Source organism: Meleagris gallopavo, chromosome 1 (genome assembly GCF_905368555.1).
Source record: "Meleagris gallopavo chromosome 1, MGAL_WU_HG_1.1, whole genome shotgun sequence".
NCBI lineage: Eukaryota > Metazoa > Chordata > Aves > Galliformes > Phasianidae > Meleagris > Meleagris gallopavo.
In genome coordinates this window covers 85,966,783-85,990,041 of record NC_139404.1, presented here as the reverse complement: position 1 = coordinate 85,990,041, position 23,259 = coordinate 85,966,783, and the positions used below count along the sequence as shown (strand labels likewise).

The following is a 23,259-nucleotide window of genomic DNA, read 5'->3' as shown; positions in this document are numbered from 1 at the left end:
AACCCTCCGCTAAATCATGTCTCTGAGCACCACATTCAAAGGGTTTTTAAACACATCCAGGGATGGTGACTCAACCACCTCCTGGGGAACCTGTTCCACCACTTAACAACCCTTGCTGTAAAGAAGTTTTTCCTGAGATCCAGCCTAAACTTACCCTGGTGCAATTTGAGGCCATTTCCCCTCATTCTGTCACCAGTGAGAAGGGACCAATCCTGCTTTTGCTGTAAGCACCTTTCAGGTTTTGGAAGAGAGCAATAAATTCTCCCCTCAGCCTCCTTTTCCCCAGACTAAACAGCCCTGGTTGCTTATGAATTAAGCAATAGAAATGTCCTGAGTGCTAATTGTATGTAGCCTGATGCTGAAAGTGTTAAAAGAGAAAATGGAAAGTTAACTTGCTTGCAGGGAAGAGTTGTTTGTTTTTGTTTGGCTCTTCTTGCTAACATAAAAGCTTGGCTTACTGAATAATCCATGAGAAGCTAAATGTCTGTTAGCTGAGGTCACAAAATACTGCTGTCAGCAGTCTGCCTTATATAAGATAGATAGAGCAGACTTCTGATTTAGGAGGTACAGAAGCACTAATTTTCATTTTGGAGATGGAAAAGTAAGGTCCACCAAGACTAACCACATAGACTAGTGCAATTAACGATATAATTCATATTTTGAAGTTCAACACGAATAGATTCCAGCAGGAATTAAAGAGTCTAATACTTTGATGGGTCTGGGCTTACGTGACTTCTCAGTCAGCTAGGAAGACTGGAGAAACCATGCATTACTTTGTGAATTTCATCCCAACCTTCCTTTTCCTTAATGTGCAGAGATTATATGGCATTATGTGCAGAACAAATTTTTCTGTGCATTTTCATTCTTGCTTTAAGAAGTGGGGAAAAGCATTCATAGTAACTGAGGGTAAAATACATTAGGTGTGGTCATTGGAATGATAATGCAGAGTGTGGAAATGTTAAAAAAAATAAAAAGGGGAGATAAGTTGCACAAGGAAAGATGAGATTGCTTGTGCTGCTGAGGAAGTTAAATGAAAAAACATGTCAGCATTGGTTGGGTTGGCTGGCAGGGCAAATACATCTTAAATACAATCCCTATCTAATGTCACTAGTACAAAGTTCATGCAAATTAGATGTGTACCTTGAACTTGCATTTTTACTTGCAGAAACACGATGGCCACTTCACAGTCATCCAGCTGGTGGGCATGCTGCGGGGAATTGCATCTGGCATGAAGTACCTCTCAGACATGGGCTATGTACACCGTGATCTGGCTGCCCGTAACATTTTGGTCAACGGCAACCTCATGTGTAAAGTCTCTGACTTTGGTTTGTCACGGGTGTTGGAGGATGATCCTGAAGCTGCTTACACAACAAGTGTAAGTTTGTCTTATCTATTTTGAACAGTCTGTTGCCTTGTGCCCCTTTTGTTTCAGATTTATCTATGCCCTAGAAATAATGGATTGAATTGGCTAACTTCATTTATCTTCAGTTACAAAGATATGCACATACAGAAGGGGAGGAAAACCTCTCACTGCTTCATCTCATGGAAGGCTTGCATCTTAAATTTAATATAATTTAGCTTACCTTCTATTGGAGTATGTAGGACCTTTTTGTCAAGGTTTAAGTCTCATCTCATTAATACTTAAAAATTCATCATGCATTACAAGGAAATTTGTTTTTGTAACAGTGAATATTTGTGGGTTTGTTGGTTGGTTGGCTGGTTTGTTGGTTGGTTGAATTTTTTCCTTCGGTGAAGTAAAATCTGGAGAAGCTTGTTCAAATTTGACTTAAAAGAAAAACTAAACTTCAACTACAGTATGAAGCAGATAGGGAACGGATCACACTGATGCCAGTAAAATGTCAAGCTCAGATGCAGCACTTTTTCATCGCAGCAAAGTATTCAACAACATTCCTCTTGTGATTATCACCACAACATTAAGAATCTCAGTAAACTGATTTCAAGTAACTTTAATTTCTATCAGTGAAACTAAAATTATTTCAGAGCCAAGTGCACTGAACTTATACAAGGCTGCTCCAAAAGTAATGCCTCCTATTGTAGGGTGCTAACCCACAATGTCAGAGGCAGATATTGGTTGTATGGCAGTAGAGGTTGAACCTTCCCACCAAAACTCTTTTAGATTCTGTTGCCATGCAACAGATGGCAGCAGAGGAGCAGTCTGACAGAAGCAAAGATGCGTCACTGAATTTCTCCATGCAGAAAAAAATGGCACCCACATTAATCTACACTTGCTGAACATTTATGGAGACCAAACAGTGAATGTGAGCACAGGGAGGCAGTGGGTGGTGCGTTTCAGCAGTGGCAAGAGTCACCTCCACTGGTACAGATTTTGATAAACATAACATACAAGCCCTTGTTCAGCATAAAGGAAAATGCATAGCTTGTGATGGTGACTGTGTTGAAAAAGAGTGTTTTGTAGCTGAGAATTTGTTCTATCAAACCGTGTTCTTTTTATCTGTTGTAGCTTCCATGGAAATAAATAGGAGGTATCACTTTCAGAGAGACCTACATAGGTTTCTGTGATAGGACAAAGTGACAGAATGCTAATAGAGACAGTAAACTAGCGTTAAGTAATTTCTCCGTAAATACTTTCATTTTGAAAAGTGATTTAGGCCAAAATGAGGAACTCATCTAATTTAACTGCAATTGTAGTAAGTACTGTTTTATTTGTTGATTCAATATTGCTGTAGTAATGGTATTGCAGAGTCTCTATGTTTAAGGCTAAAACAAATGTGTTCTGATAAATTCACTGAAGTAAAAGGCAAATGAGATTTTATAAAGCTGTCGTGCTCTGTGGCAACATGGGTTCCCTTCTCACAAAACTAAGCTAAGTGGCCCTCTTACCTAGAGGATTTTTAACATCTCAGCAAGCACAGCCTTGAGATAGAGATGTTTGACATCTTTTGCTTTATCTTGCTGTTGTCATGATCATTTTCTTCCTCTTTGCATATTGGTTTAGGGTTGTATGGGAACTGCTGAATCACGGCCTGAACCTCTGATTGATCACCTGAGGAGAGCAATGAGTCAGCCACGGGAGCACAGGTGAAGGCAATTCATCTGTGCTGCAGGAAGGGGTGGAGCCAGGCTCCACCCCTCCTAGACCCATTTAAGAGCTGGCTACTAGTAGGGAAGGATCTCTTCTGGAGATCCACTCTACTGGAGTTTTGTAAATGAGCCCAGAGTAGGGATAAGCTTTCTATTTATTATCTTTTGTTATTATAATCTGCTTTGCCTAACTCTCTTGTTTATTTTGTAATTATAGCGTCTTAATATTCATTGATTATACAGAGTAGACACTATGTTGTTCTATTGGTACATTCTCCCATATGCAGGGCAAAAATCTAGAATCAGTCTAGAAAAAGCAGTAACTGCGATAGGGGAAAGCAAGAAAGGAAACCTCTTAGGATACTGCAATACTCTGTGCTCATGCTGGAACACTTGTTAGGAGACTATTCAAGAAAGAGTGATGGAAAACCTGTCAAGTGCTCTAAAATAACACAATATAAGGACAGCATGTTTCCCTTAAAAATCAGGAAACAGCTTTTGACTTCTGTAAAGCTTTTTGTTGTTGTTTTGGTTTGGCTTTTTCTTTCCAACCTATTGAGACAATGAATGTAAATCTTATTTCCTTACTCTGCTTGCTGTCATTTATAGAAAAACTTTAAGTGAAGTGTAATTTCTGAAAAGGAAGCATGAATTAGGAGTTAGTAATACCCAACTGCCAGTCTTTGTTTTTCAGATTTGATAGGAAAAGATAAGGAATCTTATGAGATATACTAAAAAGTGTGGTGGATTTTTGCCCCATAGAGACTAAATTTTCATATTTAGTGTTGGTTTCCAAGACAACAGCAGCTCATGAAAAGACATTTCTAGCATATAAGCAAGAATTCCTGTCAATACAGAGGACATCACGGCTCTTGCATCCCTCTTTTAGGTACACTATTTTATATGACGTGAATTCATTTGAATTTGAAATATATTCACAATACTTAGAAAAAAAACATTGGTCTCCAGGAAAACTTGTATATAGCAAAATGTGTACATATGTATGAATAGATCAAGATCTGTGTCACTACTGCAAAAAGGGCTACACTGGTATCTGTTCATGGTGACACCTCGATATTCTGCAGTTGGATAAAAGCCTGCTAAAAACTGAACTGCATGACTCATAAAGAAATATAATTGTAAGCTTTTATCATTGGGTGTTTTTTTAATTTTGCCTTAGTATGTACAACATGTTCTTTCCTTAATACTTACTAGAGAATTAAATTATTGGTTACTGTTTATAGAGTCACTCAAAATGTGTGGGTTTAATTCTTCTCAAGCCGATTGGCTAAAATACCACATCCAGGGAGATTTCAGACTTATTAGATTGATTAGAGGAATAAAATAGATTGACAGCAGTAATGCATAGAAACACTGACAAGTAATGAAACTTCTGGCAGCTCAAGACTTAATTTGGTGTTTTTTTTTTTACTTTATTATATAACTTTGACATGTTAGAACATTTTCAGTATTCTTTCATTGATACATAAGTTAGGAATATGAAGGGGGGTGATGGTTTAAATTGCTCAAAAGAGAAACAAGATGCAAATGATTTTGGGATGTGAAGTAATTGTTTTCTGAATGGTCTCATTCCTATGGCAAGCATATTACCTAGTCATTTACTTTAAGAATTAACTGTAGACAATAAAGTACCCTGTTTGTTGGCAGCTGTTCGGAAAAACAAGATAGAGGGACTGTCGAAAGGTTTTGCCAAATCAGAGGTACAAAATTCAATGGGATCCTGAAGGAGTTGTCTTTAGATGAGGCAAGTCGATACCAATTTCTTTACCAGAGTTATTGAGCTCCTGTGCAGGAATCCAGCTGCTGGCAGCCACTAGACATTTCCAGACATCACACGTTGTGTATTCTAACCTTTAACAGCAGCAGAAAAGACTGTAGCATGATTTTGGTGCTAACATATAAATCAAACATTTTCAAGTACTCATTTCTCAGAGTATGCATGAGAGGTAGAAAGAAGCAAGTTACTAAGAGTTATGCTGATGTGCTCAGTCTGCTCCAGAGTATGGAGATGTAACAACTAGTTAAAGCATGTGATGGAATTTCAGTCAAGTGGTACTCAGCTTAATTGCCTTCCCATGAGTTGCTAGATTCCTTCCCCCACGAAGATAAGTGGAGGTGGAGACCCACGTTGACAGGACAAGGGGAAACGGCCAGAAATTGCAGCATAGGAAGTTCCGCACAAATGTGCGCAAGAACTTCTTTACCGTGAGGGTGATGGAGCACTGGAACAGGCTGCCCAGACGTTGTGGAGTCTCCTTCTCTGGAGATGTGCAAGATCCGCCTGGAAACCTACTTGTGTGAGCTGGTTTAGGGAGCCTGCTTTGGCAGGGAGGTTGGACTCGATGATCTCTGGAGGTTCCTTCCAACCCTTACAATTCTGTGATTCTATGATATGCAACATAGAGATGCTGTCTTTTGTGTTAGACTGGTCAAACATAACATGTGTTCAGGTTATGCTCAATGACAAATAACCAGAGCATGAAGAAGTAGCCTAAAGAATAGTGTCCTGCCACTTTGACCTTTTGACCTGTCACAATAGAAAATGTGACTAGTTCTGTGTTTCAAAGCTTTGATCACAAGCTCATCTTAGAGGTTTTCTGGTTTTACTATCAGCTTTCAGGAGGGGTCAATACAGGATTGCCAACAGAATGTAATAGAGATCACAATCAAACCAGACCCTTAGGAGGAAGCTCTCTAGACAAGAATGAAATAAATATAAATCTACATTACCTGTCCTAGTTTTGTCTGATTTGCTACTTTTGTGAGTATTCTCTCTAATAGTTGTCACTTGATCTACAAATGTATGTGGTTGAGGAAGAGCACTAAGGTTTTCATTTAGGTGCTGAGAGTCAAAAAGAGCTTAATTCAGAGAGATCTCTAAATCATGTAGTTGAATCTAATTGTAAAACATAATGTAACAGCTCCTGCTATTATATATAAAAGAGCATCCCTGCTCTTTCTTCTCCCCACACTACCTTAATTTTTTACCCCATCTCTGGAAATGTTCAAGGCCAGGTTGGATGGGGCCCCAAGCATCCTGATCAGATGGGTGGCAACCAGCCCATTGCTGGGGGATTGGGAATTAAATAGGCTTTAAGGTCCCTTCCTACCCAAACTATTCTATAGATTTAGGAACTCCATGTATGTGTTAAGTAGATAAATACAATTGGAAACTTTGTGTTTCATGAGCATGAAAATGTTCAAAATCATTGTTCGTGAACTCAATATAAATACATCCTAGCATCTTGGTAGTTAAAAGAGAGTCCCTTCCAACTCAAGTATATTCTGTAATTCTAGGAAGAAAACAAGTAACAAAGTAGCAGAGTATACATTATTTTCAAGCTTTCTCTGTAGCAGAGTGCAGAATTAGAGCACCTTATGTTTGATTTGTTATTGCAGTTCTTGATTCAAACAGTGAAAGTAACTCTAACCAATAAAAATAACCTATTCATGGTTGTGGAAATTTTTGTTTGAAAGTCTTTGAATCAGGATGGCATTTTTCTTAAAGATATGCTCTAACATGTACAGAAGGGGAGGATTGGCACACTGACATTCTGTACCATGTGCTACTTAAATGCAAAATAAATTATCCTGGCTCAAGATTTTTTTTTTTTTTTTTTTTTTTTTTGGTAAATCATTGCTTTTAAGTAGTTTAATTCTTCAAAATAGATTTGTTACTGAAAATGATAACAAAACATGTCTGTTGGAATAGCAACCCATAAGAAGCAGTTATGTGGCAAAGTACAATCCAATAGAAATACTCCAGAGTGTACAACAGTAAAAATAGATAAACTATGACAAGCATGTAAATCTGCAGAAATTAGCAGTATCTTATTGAATTCTACAGGAGCTTACTACAGAATATCAAATGCAACTATAACCACTATTATGGAGAAGAGATTCAGAAGGGTAAAACAAGATGAGCAGGCTGGGAGGATCAGTTAATATTTTGATGGGGCAAATGATGACAAAAATTAATGAAAGTAACTTTTGTAGAAAAAATGAGTGGTGCAAAAACTTTTCTTTAAAGAAAAAGATCAGAAGAAAATGATGCCTCAGTGGAGCTAACCGGTCAGCTTAAATACCAGCTAATAAAACTGAAGATCATGAACTAGCGGGAAAGTAGCCTATAAAAATGCATCTGACATTTTACTGTAGTTTGGCTATAATCTAAAGCAAACAATGGTAAAAGCAAATGGAAAATACCAGGCAAAAAATAAAAAATAATTAAAAAATCATGTTTTGTTAACTGGTTTCAGAATACAGTGCTACAATTGACTTTTTAATTAAAATGTATTAGCTTATAGCTTAACTGAATAATATACAGTTGTCTCTTGTTTACGAAATGCAGGCTTCATTGCCAGGAGGTACTGGTTTCCTTAGTGGGTTTGGAGTGTACCTGTTTCCCAGTATGTTATTTGTGCAAAAGGAAGAGACTATAATGGACATATTATACTGTTAATCCCCTTCTGCATCACTGTTTACAGTACAGTCCGGTTGATGCTGGTAGGGAATGTAAAAGGGATGGGAATATAAAGAGGTTCCTGTTTAGAAAGAAAAAAGGATCAGGTGGGGAGTCTGTGGAGTTTCCTTCCTTCAGAAGAGTAATTGTAAGTAAATCTTTGCATAAAGCTGTAAAGTGTTCTTTTTCTCCAGACAACTTTTACTTTGGAATATTTAAATGTAACACATATTCTTTTGTTCTTAGAACTGTAACTGCCCCTGGTGACCTCATGCCTTGATCAGTACTTCGGGAAAGGAAGAGACTGATTCAGTTTCCCTGTAATGCTTAAATAATACTTTCCATTGCTGAAGAAGAAAATTATATTTTACTTTTCCTCTAGCCTAGAGCACAGGATTTATTCATCAGCTGTGACGTAGCACTTACTAGTTTTAACATCACTGCTGGTGTTATATAATTAACTGGTAGAATGCTTGGGGAGAAAGAGTGTTCCTTACTAGTGGTTGTTTAACTGCTCAAAAAAGAGTTCACTTTTTCCAGTGTTAAGACTGTCTTCTGTTTAATATGCAAAACTTAGTTATTAAACCCATGGAGCTGGGCAATGCCACATCTCCAAGCAAATCTTAAGTATTTGTGCAAGGATGGAGGTTTGAGGTGAAAGTCAGTGCACTTGAAAATGATTTTTGAAATAATATTTAAGACTATGAATCTCAAAAAGCTACAGAAAGTCTTTTCAGGAAGAATTGTCCTGGGCTCCTAAGCTACTGACCTCTCGCTTGGACCATGGGAAACTGTTCATTCATTCTGCTTGCCTTGTTTGTATCTGGCAGTGATGCCAGTAGTGCAGTAATGTATAACATACTACATGCACTATGTACCTATGATATGACCAATCATAGTAGTTTACTGCTGACATATTTTTAACTAATAGTTAAAATATTGTGGTAACTAACAGTTACCAGAATATTAATCTTGACTTCAAACACTCCTGTCCTAGCGTGCACGTGAGCCTTTGCGTGCACAATTATAAATATAATTGTTTAATTTTAATTTATCAGAATTGCCTTTTTTAAGCTGTAATTTAAGAAATTGTAAAAAATGCAGGACGTGCTTGAACAGTTGCAGCAGTACTACATTCACTTAGAACTGTAATATCAACACTTGATATTAGGAATGCAGGCATACTAACATAAAACATAAAAGTTCTTTATTTATTATATGAATAAACACTGGTTTAGTTGGGCTATTGCTTATTAATGTACCACAGTTTACTTTCTACTCTAATATGAAAAATTATGACCAAGATGAAGTACATCATGAAATACCTTTACTGTGTTAAATATGTTAAGTTGGAGAGTAAGTGAAAAAAGCATGCGCAGCTCCTGATATCCTGTTAAAGGAGTTCAAATTTAGTTCTTTCAAGGTCAGAGGTGTTGCTTTCAGCAACATGTGATCTGACACTAATTACTTCTAGACAGTAGCATTCAGATACATAGAAGAAGCCGGACAACCTTCCAAAAGCTTTAAAAAAGAATGTAGCTTAGTCATGATTTTTCTAAATTATTGGCATCTTTTAAGGACAGGTTAAGAAGATAAATTTACATACTGTCAATTGTAGAAATCAGAATGGATAGGCAATTTATGAACAAGAATATCATTCATCTCCAGTGAGCCAAATAGCTCAGCTGCAGCTCTGTTATCTAACTGCTGTTAGGTGGAAGGAATTTTTGTTTTCTGTTATCGCAACATTGCCCACGTGAATTTACAGTCCACCTAGAATACTGCTGTGAAAAGTAACTTCTCTCCATCTAGCCATGTATAAAACTACTGTGTTGGAAAATTTGAAAAAGATGGAAAACAGTGCAGTTGACTTCACTGGACTTTTGTGAACCCGAACCCAAATCTTGATATATTCCACACTAGGATGTAATTCCTTTGAATTGTGTCCTTGAGCATTATCAATGAATAAACTAATTCCTGACTCTAGTCCATGTAACAGTAATTTAAGAGGAGGAGAGGGGTGGGTTCCTGTTATTCTCAGTTACTTAAAGGCAGTTTTTTAGGTGTAGTCAGTTGCACATCTCAGAGGAAGGAAGCTTGAGAGCGGTCTCATACTGTGACTTCAGATGCTATAAGAGATCATCAATGTTTTTATCTCAATCCTGTATTTTCTCTTATTGCATTGTGATGCACCGAGCATGTTCTGTCAGCTGAAGAACAAACAATTATGACTCTTAAAGAGACCACAGATAGGTCTGCTAGACCATTATTTAGTCATCTTTTTATGATTTTTTCCTTTTTTTTTTTTTTAATTGGGAATTCCTGTGTGCCAAAACACAGACACTTTGGTCTTTCCTGTTTTTTGCTTTTTTCAGTCTGTTCCCAAAAGGTTATCCTACACTGTATTTGTACATGACTGGCAATTCCTGCATTTCTAGTGGCTTTTAATTATCAATTTCTAATGCATTAGGAAGAGGCAATAAAATTTCAGAGATTATATACTTTTTTCACGAGTAATTAAATGGTAATGAAGAGAACAGAGATTCTGATAATTTTGCAAGGACTTAATTCTAGTTTATTTTTCAGCATAGATTTCTGACATCCCATATTGAAGACACAGATCTAGGGAACATAGAGTCCTTTTGTTCCTTTTCCAATAGAAGGTCTGTGGGTACTGGGAAGGTAGTTGCTTATTTGTTTTGTTGTGAGGTTGTTTGTTTGTATTTGTTATTGTTGTTTGTTTGTTGAGGAGTAGTGTTAATTATGTGACCAAAAGAAACCAGTTAAGAAATTGATGTTTCGAAGGACTGGGAGGAATACAAAGGAGGAAAGAAAACTCAATATTTTTGAATGCAAGGAAGAGTTGGTTTTATGTTTTGATTGTCTTCAGCAAATGTTAAATTGTAACGAAGTCATCCGCAAAGAGAAAGCACCAGAGGCTTTTCTCTGAGTTCTCTGACCTCCATTTAAAAATCTGAAGTTTAATTTCACAAAGATGGTGTCAAGCTACTGTCTGGCTGAATACTACAGCTATTTGCTTCTCTGGATAATGTTGCAAAGTAGCTCCGGGTTTTGGTTATGAAAGAGATCTCACAAATGCTTAAGTCCAATTTCTACAGTTTTATTAAAACGGAGGTGTAGAATAGGTTTGGATGCAGAACAATCTGGAAAACTGGAAGTGTAGTAGCTTTCTGAGCTGTGGTCTTCTGGAATATGAGCTACCTTCTCTGCAGCTGTATTCATCAAAGGTAATCAGTCATATGTTCTTTTTCCTATGGCACCTCACTTTTCACATGAAAATTTAAGAGATGCTAGCAAAAGGGACCAAAATCTGTGATACCGGTGGTGGAACCTGGACCTGACTCAACTTAAATTGTGGATTTTAGCATTTACTTTGTAAGACTGCAAGGTTTTATACTAATCCTTGAAAGAAGTTGAAGGTTTTTCACTTTCAAGGGCCTCCATTTAAAAATCTGAAGTTTAATTTCACAAAGATGATGTCTGGCTACTGTCTGGCTGAGTACTACAGCTGTTTGCTTCTCTGGGTAATGTTGCAAAGTGGCTCTGGGTTTTGGTTATGAAAGAGATCTCAGATTTAAGAAAAAAAAGGCACTGTTTAACTACTGCTCTTAAAATAAAAGAGGCTTGCAAGGGAGAGATCCAGGTAAACGTGGAATAGTGAACTTTTAGTTTGGAGTGATTTTGACTTCTGTGTTGTGATGTGAATTACTTCTGTTCCACCACTCTCCATCTCTCTTCAGGTAAAGTTTCTGATTCTGCTGTCATTGGTGTCAGTGCTTTCATATTTACTTCATCTAGAACAAGGAAGCCAGATAGTTGGTACTATTTCTGATACTTCATGCAGTCCTGCATGACCTCATGGACATAGTATCAAATTTAATGCAAATAGGATACTGCAATTATGGAATAAAGTTTGAGACAAGGTATACATGTGTTTAACTTTGCCTACTTTCATAGTTTTGTAATTAAAATGTTAACTTGGAAACAAGACTGACCTAGTTATTCACCTAAATTAATCTCCAGTGAAATCAACTAGAGGAATTTCTGCTGAACGCGTAGAAATTTCAGTCTGCTTTAAATCAGAATAACTACAGAAGGAAATTATTCATTGTTACCTGTTTGCTTATGAATTGGTTTGCTTACACATAGGAAAGCAGCCAAATTATTTTCAACTACAAAGAAGCCCTTGAGAACCTTACTTTCTCATTTTCCTGTACTTAACAGACTTCCAGAAATTTGAAATTATAAATTTATTTTTTTAGTGTTGCTTTTTGGCAGGTTTTCAGCATGTCAGTTACATGCTATGCTGTGAGTTCCTCCCTTCATTAAATACCTGGGGGTTGATTTTTAGCTTACTGTTGTTGCATTTTCCTTTGAGCAGAGTGCCACAAGAATATTGCAGCACAGTGGTTATGGTGGAGGAAAAAGAAATGCATTAGACCTAGATTTGTACAACTCTGATAAATCTAGGTCAAGCAGCATAGTCTTTGCTCAGTACTTATTCAGGCAAAACTCCCATTGGCTTTAACAAGAGTTTTGCCTGACGAAGCACTGTGGGATTTTGCCCTTAGTATCTAAAATATTTGATCTGTTCTTAGCACTTCGGAAGCATTTTAGAAAACGCATCATGTGTTGTCCTTGACTGCCCCGCTGTGGCTGTATCATCTTTGATTTAAAAGGTGACAGAATCTTCTGTCTCCACATTTAGCATGTCTTCACTGTGAGAGTTTGAAAAAGAGAGGAGGAAGAAAATCAAAAGACCTTTTCTGCATCTGGTAGTTAAAATAATTCCAAGATCTCTGTGCGTTAATTCTATATATTGCCGCACAAAAAATTATGTGTTTTTTAAATTTATTTTGGATTCCTTTTTCCTCTTCCTTCTACTGTAGAACTCAAGCTTTCCCATTTTCAGCTGTAGGTTTTTTGAGTGGATGGGAGAGAAAAACCTTTTCTCTTAAGAAGTCTTCTGGCTTTTTGTTCTCCTATAAAATGTTTCACAGATTCGTATCACTGCTTATGCCATATGAAGCTTTAGGTTCACAGTTTGAATACAGAAATCCATTCAGTGAGGTGAAGAGACTCAGTAGTTCCCCTTTTTTTCCCATTTTTGAAGAAGGCATTACATTATGAGGTCAATTAAACATGTTCAAGAAACATGCAGTATTTGGAAATAAAGAATGGCATACAAAGACATAAATTATACAGAACAACTAGTTTACACTAGTTTACATCTTACTGTTATGGGGGTTGGAGTAGATGATCTTTAAAGGTCCCTTCCAACCCAAACCACTCCATGAATATGAATATGGTTTTGCTTACTGCCTTTTTTTTTTAAGTATTTTTTCTAAATGAACTGAGCTGTAGTGCACTTTGAGATGACTATTGTCCTCTCCTATAACACAACACCACTACCTGCTTATATTTTTACTGAAACTAGCTCTGTTTTTACTCATAGTGTATTACTATCATTTCTCCTTCTCTTCTCCATTTTCACTGTATTTTCATTTATAGCAAGCCTCACTGGAACTATCACTTTTTTTTTTTTCCATCAAGCACTCTGCTTTTATTTTAAATTCCCTCTTGAAGATCAGCACCTGGGTTTTTAATGAAAACCCTTTTGAATAAACATGCGATCACCTACTCTTTAAAAAAATCTTTAGGAAAATCTCATAAATACATTGCTCATTTCTTTAGAACCTTTCTTATTGAAGCTAAACTGCCTCATAATCTTCAGAGTTTCTGCTGAAATAAATAGTTCTAATTGTGGGTAAACTGGTATTCAGTGTGAGCAGTTATCCTGAACATCCAGTAAGCTTTTTCTCCCACTGTAGCACTCACTGACAGCACAGAAGTATATATGGTAAAAGTCAGATGTAGCCTGAGGAAAACATACCGCATCCATTTCTCTGAAATGAGGAAGCTGGTAATAATATGTTGACAATTAAGAAATACTTACTTCTTTGCTTTTCATTCATATGCTATCATGATTGATCTGATCTCTGATACTTTTGTGCCCAAACTCTGCAACTCAGCTACTACATTGAACTATTTCTCATATTTCAGCCTATTTAACAGTGTCTTATTTTAAAACAGAGAGGCTGTTGAAATACTGTAGGTATACTCCCAAACATAGAGAAGTAGTGCTATTGATTAAACCCTTAGGCAGACGTTCTCTGTTTATATTCATTTTCTTCCATATAACTGTGGCATTCAGCAGCCCAGTCCTTTCTAAGTTGTGTGTCAGTGAATGAATATTGCCCAATCACTGTTCCTGCATTTGTATCTTGTGGTTAATGTACTTAATTAAGGCACATTACTCTGAATTGACCATTTAATTTCTCAGTAAATTCTTGAAGATATCATTAACATAATAAAATTTCCCTATCTGAAAAGACACCCTTCAACCTTTAATCTAACAAAGAGGAATAATTAATTCAAGCTGCAAAATAATAAATGCAAGTACATCTTTAAGAAGATGTCCTTATAAAAAGTTGAATTTTGTCTTCTGACCCTTGCTTCAATTTTTGATGTAACTTTCTCAGGCATAGCTGTCTGGCTAATTTTTTTTTTTTTTTTAACCACAAAAATTCAAATAATTCAGTTATATTATATATTCAGTTACTTTTAAAAGTAAGCAGCTCCTGGGCTGGGATTTACTCAGGATGCTTATCAAATGTCCAAATGTTGGTTATGAGTGGGGAAAAATATTTCCAGTAGTTCAGGAAGCCTGAACTTGTTAATTTGCATTGACTAACTTATTTTTTGAAATAAAAAAAATATATATTGGTCTACTTGGTTTTACCAAGTCTTTTGGATGTTGGATTTGTTTTTTTGTTTTGTTTTGTTTTTTGTTTTTCTGTGAAGCCAAGCACAAAAGGGATCATCCTGTGGCTGCATGAACTCCTGTGGCACGTCTGCTGCAAGTCATCTGTGGGAGGGATTCTCTTTGGACAGTCTTAAAACTACAACGTTATTGATTCTTCTTATTGAATGAATCAGCTATCAGTAGCATTTGATAGATTCATCTGGCTTGCAACCTTCAAGAGGCAGGCGGTGAAGTCCTTCCTGCCTTTGTTTCTCAATCCTGTTTGCTTCAGTGTCTCTATTCCTTTCTATTAACTTGCTGTGCAAGTCAGACACACATTACTCTCCTTTTTCTCCTCAATGTATGCATTTTGTGAGTGGCTGGTTTCTTCAGTAGTTTTCCCTAATTCGTAAGGGATTGCATTAAGCAAAAGTGAGTGTCCAAATGTGCCAATTTTTGCTATCAGTGCAGTTTGAGTTCAAAATTTATATTGCTCTTTTTTTGGCAATATAATGATCACAGTAACAAGCTTTGGCATAACACTGCTGGTTACATCCAAAAGTAGTAATTCTTCTCACAATTAAGGCACGCTGACTTAAACACCTGTTATACCTATTGCTATGTGTCATTCATTCAGTGCATTCCCACTTGATGTATCTGGACAGGTTACCACCAAGTACTTGGCAACAAGGACGATTAAAAGGGTACTATTCCATATTTCATATTCAGAGAAGCAGAGAGCTTCCTAACCTGTTAAAAAGCAATTTCCCAACTCCATATATTGTACAAGAACTGCACTGTGCTCTAACCATACTACCAGATATTAGAAATTATAACTGGTAACAGTAAAAAAGTATACTAGGATGGTGTGAAGATAATACAGATCAGTAATTCTAAAGTACAAAACTAACAAGTGTACAATTGAATCTGATACTTAATGCTAAACGTGCCAAACTAAAAATGCACAGGTAAGTGGAATAAACAGCTCCAGTTCTTTTCAGTGGTCATGCCATTAGGCACCTGTATGATTAAGATAGCTCAAGAACTACAATCTATGCTCTCACAAGACAGTTGTCCTCTTCAGAACTTATTTTTAAGGAAATAAGTTAGGCTTTTGGGATTCTCTCTTCTCCCCTCATCTGCCTTCTTTCCTGACCAGACAGAAATATGCTGGACATTCTCTACTTTGGACAGTTAGAAGGGCAGAGAGCAAGCAGAAAGACAAGTAAAAATTGAATGCTGTTCTTTTGGCTCAGTTCATCTGAAAGAGATAATCCTCATTTTAACTCCAGAAGTCACTCATAGGGGTGTCCCATCAATTCTACCATCACATTTAATAATCTAATTCTGACATAACTTGAATAAATTGTAACCTACAGTTGTTTTCAAAAAATGGAAATTCTTTCCAGAATTAAAAAAAAAACAACTTTAAATAAAAGTTAGCAGAAGATACAAATTCAAACAAGATGATTCTGTGATTCAGTTAGTTAGCTAGTACATATTGTTGGGATCCTATTTAAAAAGTAACTTAAAATCTGTAATTTTGTTAAGTTTTGCTGTTATCAATGAAGGAGAGGAGAGAATAATAGAATCATAGAATCACAAGGTTGCAAAGGACCTACAAGATCATCTAGTCCAACTATCCTCCTATCACCATTACTACCCACTAAGATACTAAACCATATCTCATATCACTTCATCCAGATGCCTCTTGAACACCACCAGGGACAGTGACTCCACCACCTCTCTGGGCAGGCCATTCCAGTGCCTGACCACTCTCTGACAGAGAAAGTTTTTCCTTATATCTCATCTAAATCTCCCCAGGCGCACCTTGTGGTCATTTCCTGCAGTCCTATTTGTTCCCTGGGAGAAGAGGTTGACCCCCTCCTCATCACAACCTCCCTTCAGGAAGCTGTACAATGTGATGAGGTTTCCCCTGAGCCTCCTCTTCTCCAGACTAAATAATCCTAGCTCCCTCAGCCACTCCTCATAAGACTTGTGCTCCAGACCCCTCACCAGTTTTGTTGCCCTTCCTCTGGACACACTCCAGGGCATCAATGCCTTTCTTATAGTGAAGGGCCCAAAACTGAACGCAGTACTCCAGGTGCAGCCTCACCAGAGCTGAGTACAAGTGGGTGATCACCTCCCTGCTCCTGTTGGCAACACTATTTCTAATGCAGGCCAATTTTGCTTTAAATATGGCTTCTTATTCAAGCTACTATTTATAATAAGGCTCTTTCCACAGCTACCCTTTGTTTCTGGTAGGTAGAAATATGTTCAATAGCTTCTTCTCCATTGAGATGAGTACTCAGGAGGAGCTTGATGCCTGAGGAACTTTGCTGAGATCGAATAGGCTGAAGCCAGCTGCACCAGCAGCATGATGTGGCCAGAAAATTGCGCTGGGGTGGACATACAGATTGCCAGGCATACGACTAGGCATGCCCAACACGCCGGCTTCTACCTCAACTGTCTGCGGACCTGCAGTTGTCTGCTGGTGGGCACAGCTTTTTGCCCCAAGCCCTGAAGATGCTTGTGATTCACCACCTGACAACCGTAGCCCTCTGAAGCCTGGAGCAAGGAGTTGCCCCTGTGGCTGGATGACGTCCTGGGGCACTTCTGCTGCTGCCTGGAGTACACCTCAATTGCTTCCTTTTATGATATGAGAGGGTGATTTTTTTTCTATGATTTGCAGCTCTAAAATGGGGAGGAAGTCAACAGGCATCTGAATGCACAAGGAATATCAAGAAACCCTCTTGACATTTCTTATTAGTGTAATTGAACTACATCTTCCTTTTATTAATTTTTGACTGTGCAACCTTACATTTTCTTTTACAGAATTTTCAGTATGTTATATATATTAATCTCTAGCCAACTAGTGGAAAACATAAGGAATTTTCAGCAGTTTCCCTTTGGCTTTAGGCTTAGATAAGTGCTGAATTTCATATCTTAACAATGACTTTTTTCCATGCACTAAGCTGAGAAGCTCTTGCCCCTAATTTGTAGCCTACACTATAGTGTAAGTTGGCAGCATTCCTATTCATACTTCTGCAGTACTGTTCCATCAATGAGGCATATGGATCATGCTTCTCAAGAGTTAGTCTCTGCACCATGTTGCATTCTATTGTAGACATACAGGTGCACAGTATTGCCAACTGAAACAGGAAGGAACACTTAATATGGCATAAATGGATTTTTTGGTATAAGCAATACAATCTTCCTGAATAACCTAGCCTAGAAAATGAAAAAACTTTCTGTGATCCTTTTAGTCTCTTGATCATGTTGCCCTTGTTCTTAGCATTTCAACATTATAATATGGTGAGGTATGGAAAAAGAGAGCAAGTAGAAAGATACACATAACAGCTGTGACTAACAAAAGGAATATATTCCACTGTAACTGTATTGCTTATTTGCTTAATTCATAGAATAATGGGGAAAAAAAACCTTACGCTACAATGCACTGTAAATTATTCAACAAAAGTAAAGCACGCTGTGTGTGCAAGCTTTCTTCTCAAAGTCTTTTCTAAATAGGAGCTGCAAAGGTTCATGAAACTGTCATGCTCCTAAACAATTTAGCAGGTCTGCTGCAGTCTTCTTGAGAGAAAAATACTGGGATCCTTAGCTTTAGTGATTTGATGAGATTTTAATATGTTTGCTTCTTTCTAATTACCTACAGCACACTTAGCTTCCGTCAGAAATAAATCTATGGATCACATCTGCTTCGTAATTAGAAAAAGGTTAATGGTTTTGTGTATAATTCTTGACATTACTGTCATCCACAGGATACTAATGTTGCATAGTTAAGTATATGCGACAGAATAATCTACAGTTTTATATCATAGAAACATAGAATCACAAAGTCACAAAGCTGAAAAGGACCTACAAGATCATCTAATCCAACCATTCACTCAATATGCCTTCAAATCTTGCATCCAACTAACTGATGAAAACGGTAAAAACAATTGGCCCTGAAATGGAGTCCTATGGAACTTCACTAGTGACCTGTCACCAGCCTGATGTAATGCCATTTCCAGTAACCCTGTGAGCTTGTCCCATCAGCCAGTTGTTCACCCACTGCATTGTGTTTTTGTCTAGCAGTATGTTGGGTGCATTGTCCAGAAGGAAACAGTACTAAAAGCTATGCTGAAATCAAAAAAGATCATATCTATGGCTTTCCCTAGCTCAACTAGGTGGGCAGTCTTATTGTAAGATGATTGAGATCATTAAGCAAGACTTCCCCCTCGTGAACCCATGTTGGCTGTGACCAGTGAATGTGCTGTCTTTCAGGAGTTTTTCAGTAAATCACAGAACAATCTTTTCCATAATCTTACCAGGCGCTGAAGAGAGATTGAGAGGCCTGTAATTACCAGGGTCTTCTTGCCCTCCCTTGAAAACTGGGACAGCATTTGTTAGCTTACAATCGACTGGAATCTCTCAAGGTTCCAGTCACTGTTGAATAGTAATTCAGAGAGGTCTCATGATGATGTCAGAATGAACCTGGAGTTCTGTGGGATGAATTCCCATGGCCCCATGCACTTGTATTTATTCAGCTGTAGCAGCAAATCCCAGAAAAGCTTGGGCTAGACTTAGAGTCAAGCTGCACCAGAAGCATGGTGCGGCCAGAAAATTAGGCTGAGGTGGACCTACAGATTGCCAGGCATACGGCCAGGCATGCCCATCACTTCAGCTTCTACCTCAACTGTCTGCGGACCTGCAGTTGTCTGCTGGTGGGCACAGCTTTTTGCCCCAAGCCCTGAAGATGCTTGTGATTCGCCACCTGACAACCGTAGCCCTCTGAAGCCTGGAGCAAGGAGTTGCCCCTGTGGCTGGATGACGTCCTGGGGCACTTCTGCTGCTGCCTGGAGTACACCTCAATTGCTTCCTTTTATGATATGAGAGGGTGATTTTTTTTCTATGATTTGCAGCTCTAAAACGGGGGGGAAGTCTACAGGCAATCCTTCGGCCCTTTTAGAATATCAAGAAATCCTTTTAGATTTTTTCTCAGTAGCGTCATAGAGCTACCGCTTTCATTTTTTTGTCATTTTTCACTCTTCAGCTTTCCTTTTTCATTTAAAGATTTCGGGGTTTTTTTGGGACATTAATTTTTTAGCCAACGAGTGGAAAACAAAAAGAAAGTTCTACATTTCCCCTTTGGCTTTAGGCTTAAATGGGTGCTGAATTTCCTAGACTAACAGTGATTTTTTTTCCGTGCACTAAGCTGAAAAGCTCTTCCCCCGGGTTTGTACCCTACATTAGAGTGTAAGTTGGCAGCATTCCTGTTCATACTTCTGCAGTACTGTTCCACCAGTGAGGCATGGCACACGGATCATGCTCCCAGTCTAATCTAACATGCAGTGATGTGGCCGTGTTTGTAAAAACGTGCAGTGATGGGCCCCTGTTTGTGACGGGGTGCAGTGATATGGCCGTGTTTGTGAAGGCGTGCAGTGATGGGGCCCTTTTTGTGACAGGGCGCAGTGATGGGCCCGTGTTTGTGACATGAGAAGACGAGGCAAAATGGAGGGGGGGGCTGGGGCTGTCAGGAGCTGTAAGAGAGGCAGCGCTGTGGCATTTTTCCTCAGGCCCTCAGTGAGTGCAGTACCCACCTGCTAGCGGCTACCGGCTATGGCTTGGGTGGTCTTCATCACCCTGGCACTGATGGGAATGATCCTTTTGGGAATTCCCCTCACGCATAGAATTTTGCTGTTCTTTGGCCTCATTTGGTGCTTCAGGAAGACGCAATATTTCCCGGGGAGCTGCAGCATTTTTTGGATTTTTGCTGCGATCCTTGCCGTTTTCCTGAAGCCCTTTTCCTTCCCCACGGAAGTGGGAAAAAGAACTCGGATGGTCTTCATCACGCGGGGTTTGGGGGGGATTACCCTTCGGGGGGTTCCCCTCATGCGTGGAAACACGTATGAGCACGTTCGGCTCATGTGGAGCAGCTGAGTCGGGACATGGCTCAGCTGCTGCCCAAAAGGGGGCAGGGGGCCCCGCGGCAGACCTGGGCGGCCAAGGGAGCCCCCCCCCTTGCTGCCCTTCAGCACTGGCAGATCTGGGCCTTTCCGGGAGGCTTTCTCCTGTTCTTTGGCCTCATTTGGAGCATGAGGAAGACGAGATATTTGCCAGGGAGCAGCAGCATGATCTGGATCTTTGCTGCGATCCTTGTTGTCTCCCTTAAGGCCTTCATCTTCCTCATGAAAGTGGCTCAAAAAGGCTTCATCGCCGGGGCGTTTTTGAGAATCATCCCTTTGGGAATTCACCTCAAGCGGGGCGATATGCATGAGCAGGTTCAGCTGCGTGTGGAGCAGCTGAGTCGGGACATGGCGCAGGTGCTGACCAAGACGGTGCAGTGGACCCGGCGGCAGACCGGGGGGGGCAAGGGATCCATGCTCCTTGCTGCCCTTCAGCACTGGAAGGGCTGGGCCTTTCCCGGAGGCGTTTTCCTGTTTTTGGGCCCCATTTGGAGCATGGGAAACACGAGATATTTGCCGGGGAGCAGCAGCATTATGTGGATCGGTGCTGCGCCCCTTGCCGTCTTCCTTAAGCCCTTCATCTTCCTCATGAAAGTGGCTCGGAAGGCCTTCACCCCCCGGGAGTTTAGGGGAATCATCCTTCTGGGAATTCACCTCATGCGTGGCGATATGTATGAGCAGGTTCAGCTGCGTGGGGAGCAGCTGAGTCGGGACATGGATCAGCTGCTGACCAAGACGGTGCAGTGGACCCAGCGGCAGACCGGGGCGGTCAAGGGATCCATGCTCCGTGCTGCCCTTCAGCACTGGCAGATCTGGGCCTTTCCCGGAGGTTTTCCCCTGTTCTTTGGCCTCATATGGAGCATGAGGAAGACGAGACATTTGCCAGGGAGCAGCAGCATGATTTGGGTCTTTGCTGCGACCTTTGTTGTCTTCCTTAAGACCTTCATCTTCCCCATGAAAGTGGCTCGAATGGTTTTTATCGCCATGGCGTTTATGGGAATCATCCGTCCGGGAATTCACCTCACGCGTGGCGAAATGCATGAGCAGGTTCAGCTGCGTGTGGAGCAGCTGAGTGGGGGCACGGCCCAGCTACTGCCCAAAACGGTGCAGTGGGGCCAGCAGCAGACCCGGGCGGCCAAGGGAGCCCCGCTCTTTGCTGCCCCTCAGCACTGGCAGATCTGGGCCTTTCCCGGGGGCTTTTTCCTTTTTTTTGGCCTCATTTGGGGCATCAGGGAAAGGAGATGTTTTCCAGGGAGCAGCAGCATTATTTGGATCTGTGGTGCGATCCTTACCCTTTTCCTTAAGGCCTTCTTCTTCCTCACAAAGGTGGCACGTATGCTGGCCTGTATGGGCAGCAGCCTGAAAAGGCCCCAAAAGAGGAGGGGGACGATGAGGGGAAAAGGGCAGGGACTCAGACGAGACAAGGAACCTGGGCAGAGTTTGGGCCTACAGCACCGAGTGGCCCGCACCATACATGGCTGACAAGTGCCCGCTGGTGGAGGAGCTGGTGGATGATTTTCTGCGCACCGCCCGGGGACAAACCCGCCACAGCTTCACGCCCCCGCTGCAGCCGGCCCCCGGGGTCTGCGTCTATGAAGAATGGGGCACCCACAAAGGCAAGCTCATCTACCCGCTGCCCGTGCCCGTGAGGCCTCCTCCGGGGCCCACCTTCCCTGTGGAGCTGGAAAAAGTGGAGGAGACGGGGGCGAGCAGGTCCCTTCTGCGCGTGCAGCTGGGGGGCACCTGCACGAGGGAGCGGCTGTGGGGGGACATGCTCTGCTTTTTTCACCACGATCAGGGGGAGTTGAGAGAAAAACAGGGGCCCAGCTTTCTCCAAACCTTCTGCACGGGGTCCTATCTGCAAGTGGAGAAAAAAGCGCTCTGGCTCCAGGACCCGGTGAAAGCAGCCTGGAGGCATCTGCCCCAGTCGCGTGACTGCCGCCGGGAGCTGCTGCCCCCCCACCGCTCATGCAAGATCCGGCTGACCACCCCCTCCAACTGCACCTTCACCATCGAGATGACTCTTGGAGTGCAGCTTGATGAATCGGACACATTCCTGAGCATTTAAGGGGGTCAGGATACGCTGCTGTTTTCTTCTCTGTTTGTCTCTTTCCAAATATGCCCTTCTCTTACTAAAATAAATTGGATACTATTGTTAACACCAGCGTCCCCCGTGTAAGAGTTTTCTTTTTTTTTGCTATAACACAAATCCACACCTAGGAATAGTTTTGCTTTGAACACGGCTTTTTTTTAATCTGTCATTTATTGCTAAGGGTCTTTTCCGCAGCTGCCTTTTGTTTCTGGTAGGTAGGAATATGTTTAATAGCATCAAGACATGTTCTGTGCCACTGAGATGAGGATGCAGGAGGAGTTTGATGCCTGAGGAACTTTGCTGAGCATCGAATAGGCTGAAGCCAGCTGCACCAGCAGCAGGGTGCGCTGAGGCGGACCTACAGTTTGCCAGGCATACGGCCAGGCATGCCCATCACTTCAGCTTCTACCCCAACTGTCTGCGGACCCGCAGTTGTCTGCTGGTGGGCACAGCTTTTTGCCCCAACCCCCGAAGATGCTTGTGATTCGCCACCCGACAACCCTAGCCCCCTGAAGCCTGGAGCAAGGAGTTGCCCCCGTGGCTGGATGACGTCCTGGGGCACTTCTGCTGCTGCCTGGAGTACACCTCAATTGCTTCCTTTTATGATATGAGAGGGTGATTTTTTTTCTATGATTTTCAGCTCTAAAAGGGGGAGAAAATCTACAGGCAATCCTTCAGAGCATCTAGAATTTCAAGAAATCCTCTTAGACTGTTTTTAGTAGCGTCATAAAGCTACCGCTTTCATTCTTTTGTCAGTTTTTTACTCTTCAGCTTTCCATTTTCATTTACAGATTTTTTGGTATGTTAGGTACATTAATTTTTTAGCCAA

At 40.4% G+C, this 23,259-nt stretch overlaps 2 protein-coding genes and 1 pseudogene across 2 annotated transcripts in view; all 3 read left to right on the top strand.

The window, feature by feature from the left end:
• The window catches only part of LOC104909327 (ephrin type-A receptor 6), a 450,149-nt gene extending 447,125 nt beyond the window's left edge, over positions 1 to 3,024 (top strand). Inside the window, exon 16 of the mRNA XM_085239360.1 lies at positions 1,166 to 3,024. Coding sequence (XP_085095486.1) covers positions 1,166 to 1,399 — 234 coding nt within the window. The 3' untranslated portion in view covers positions 1,400 to 3,024. The remainder of the gene's footprint in view (positions 1 to 1,165) is intronic.
• Positions 3,025 to 20,833: 17,809 nt separating this feature from the next.
• LOC146545486 (uncharacterized) lies at positions 20,834 to 22,406 on the top strand. The gene is made up of 2 exons (XM_085220627.1): positions 20,834 to 21,442; positions 21,741 to 22,406. The coding sequence occupies exons 1-2, from the start codon at positions 20,834 to 20,836 to the stop codon at positions 22,404 to 22,406; spliced, it is 1,275 nt and encodes a 424-aa protein (XP_085076753.1).
• A 410-nt stretch (positions 22,407 to 22,816) lies between these two features.
• The window catches only part of LOC146545485 (inositol 1,4,5-trisphosphate receptor-interacting protein-like 1), a 1,381-nt pseudogene continuing 938 nt past the window's right edge, over positions 22,817 to 23,259 (top strand).

Excerpts from the sequence above, each read along its gene's own strand:
- LOC146545486 (XM_085220627.1), top strand. The coding sequence starts at position 20,834 with ATGGGAAACACGAGATATTTGCCGGGGAGCAGCAGCATTATGTGGATC. Across the intron at positions 21,443-21,740 it reads CCCAGCTACTGCCCAAAACG|GGCAGGGACTCAGACGAGAC; the intron begins GTGCAGTGGGGC and ends TGAGGGGAAAAG.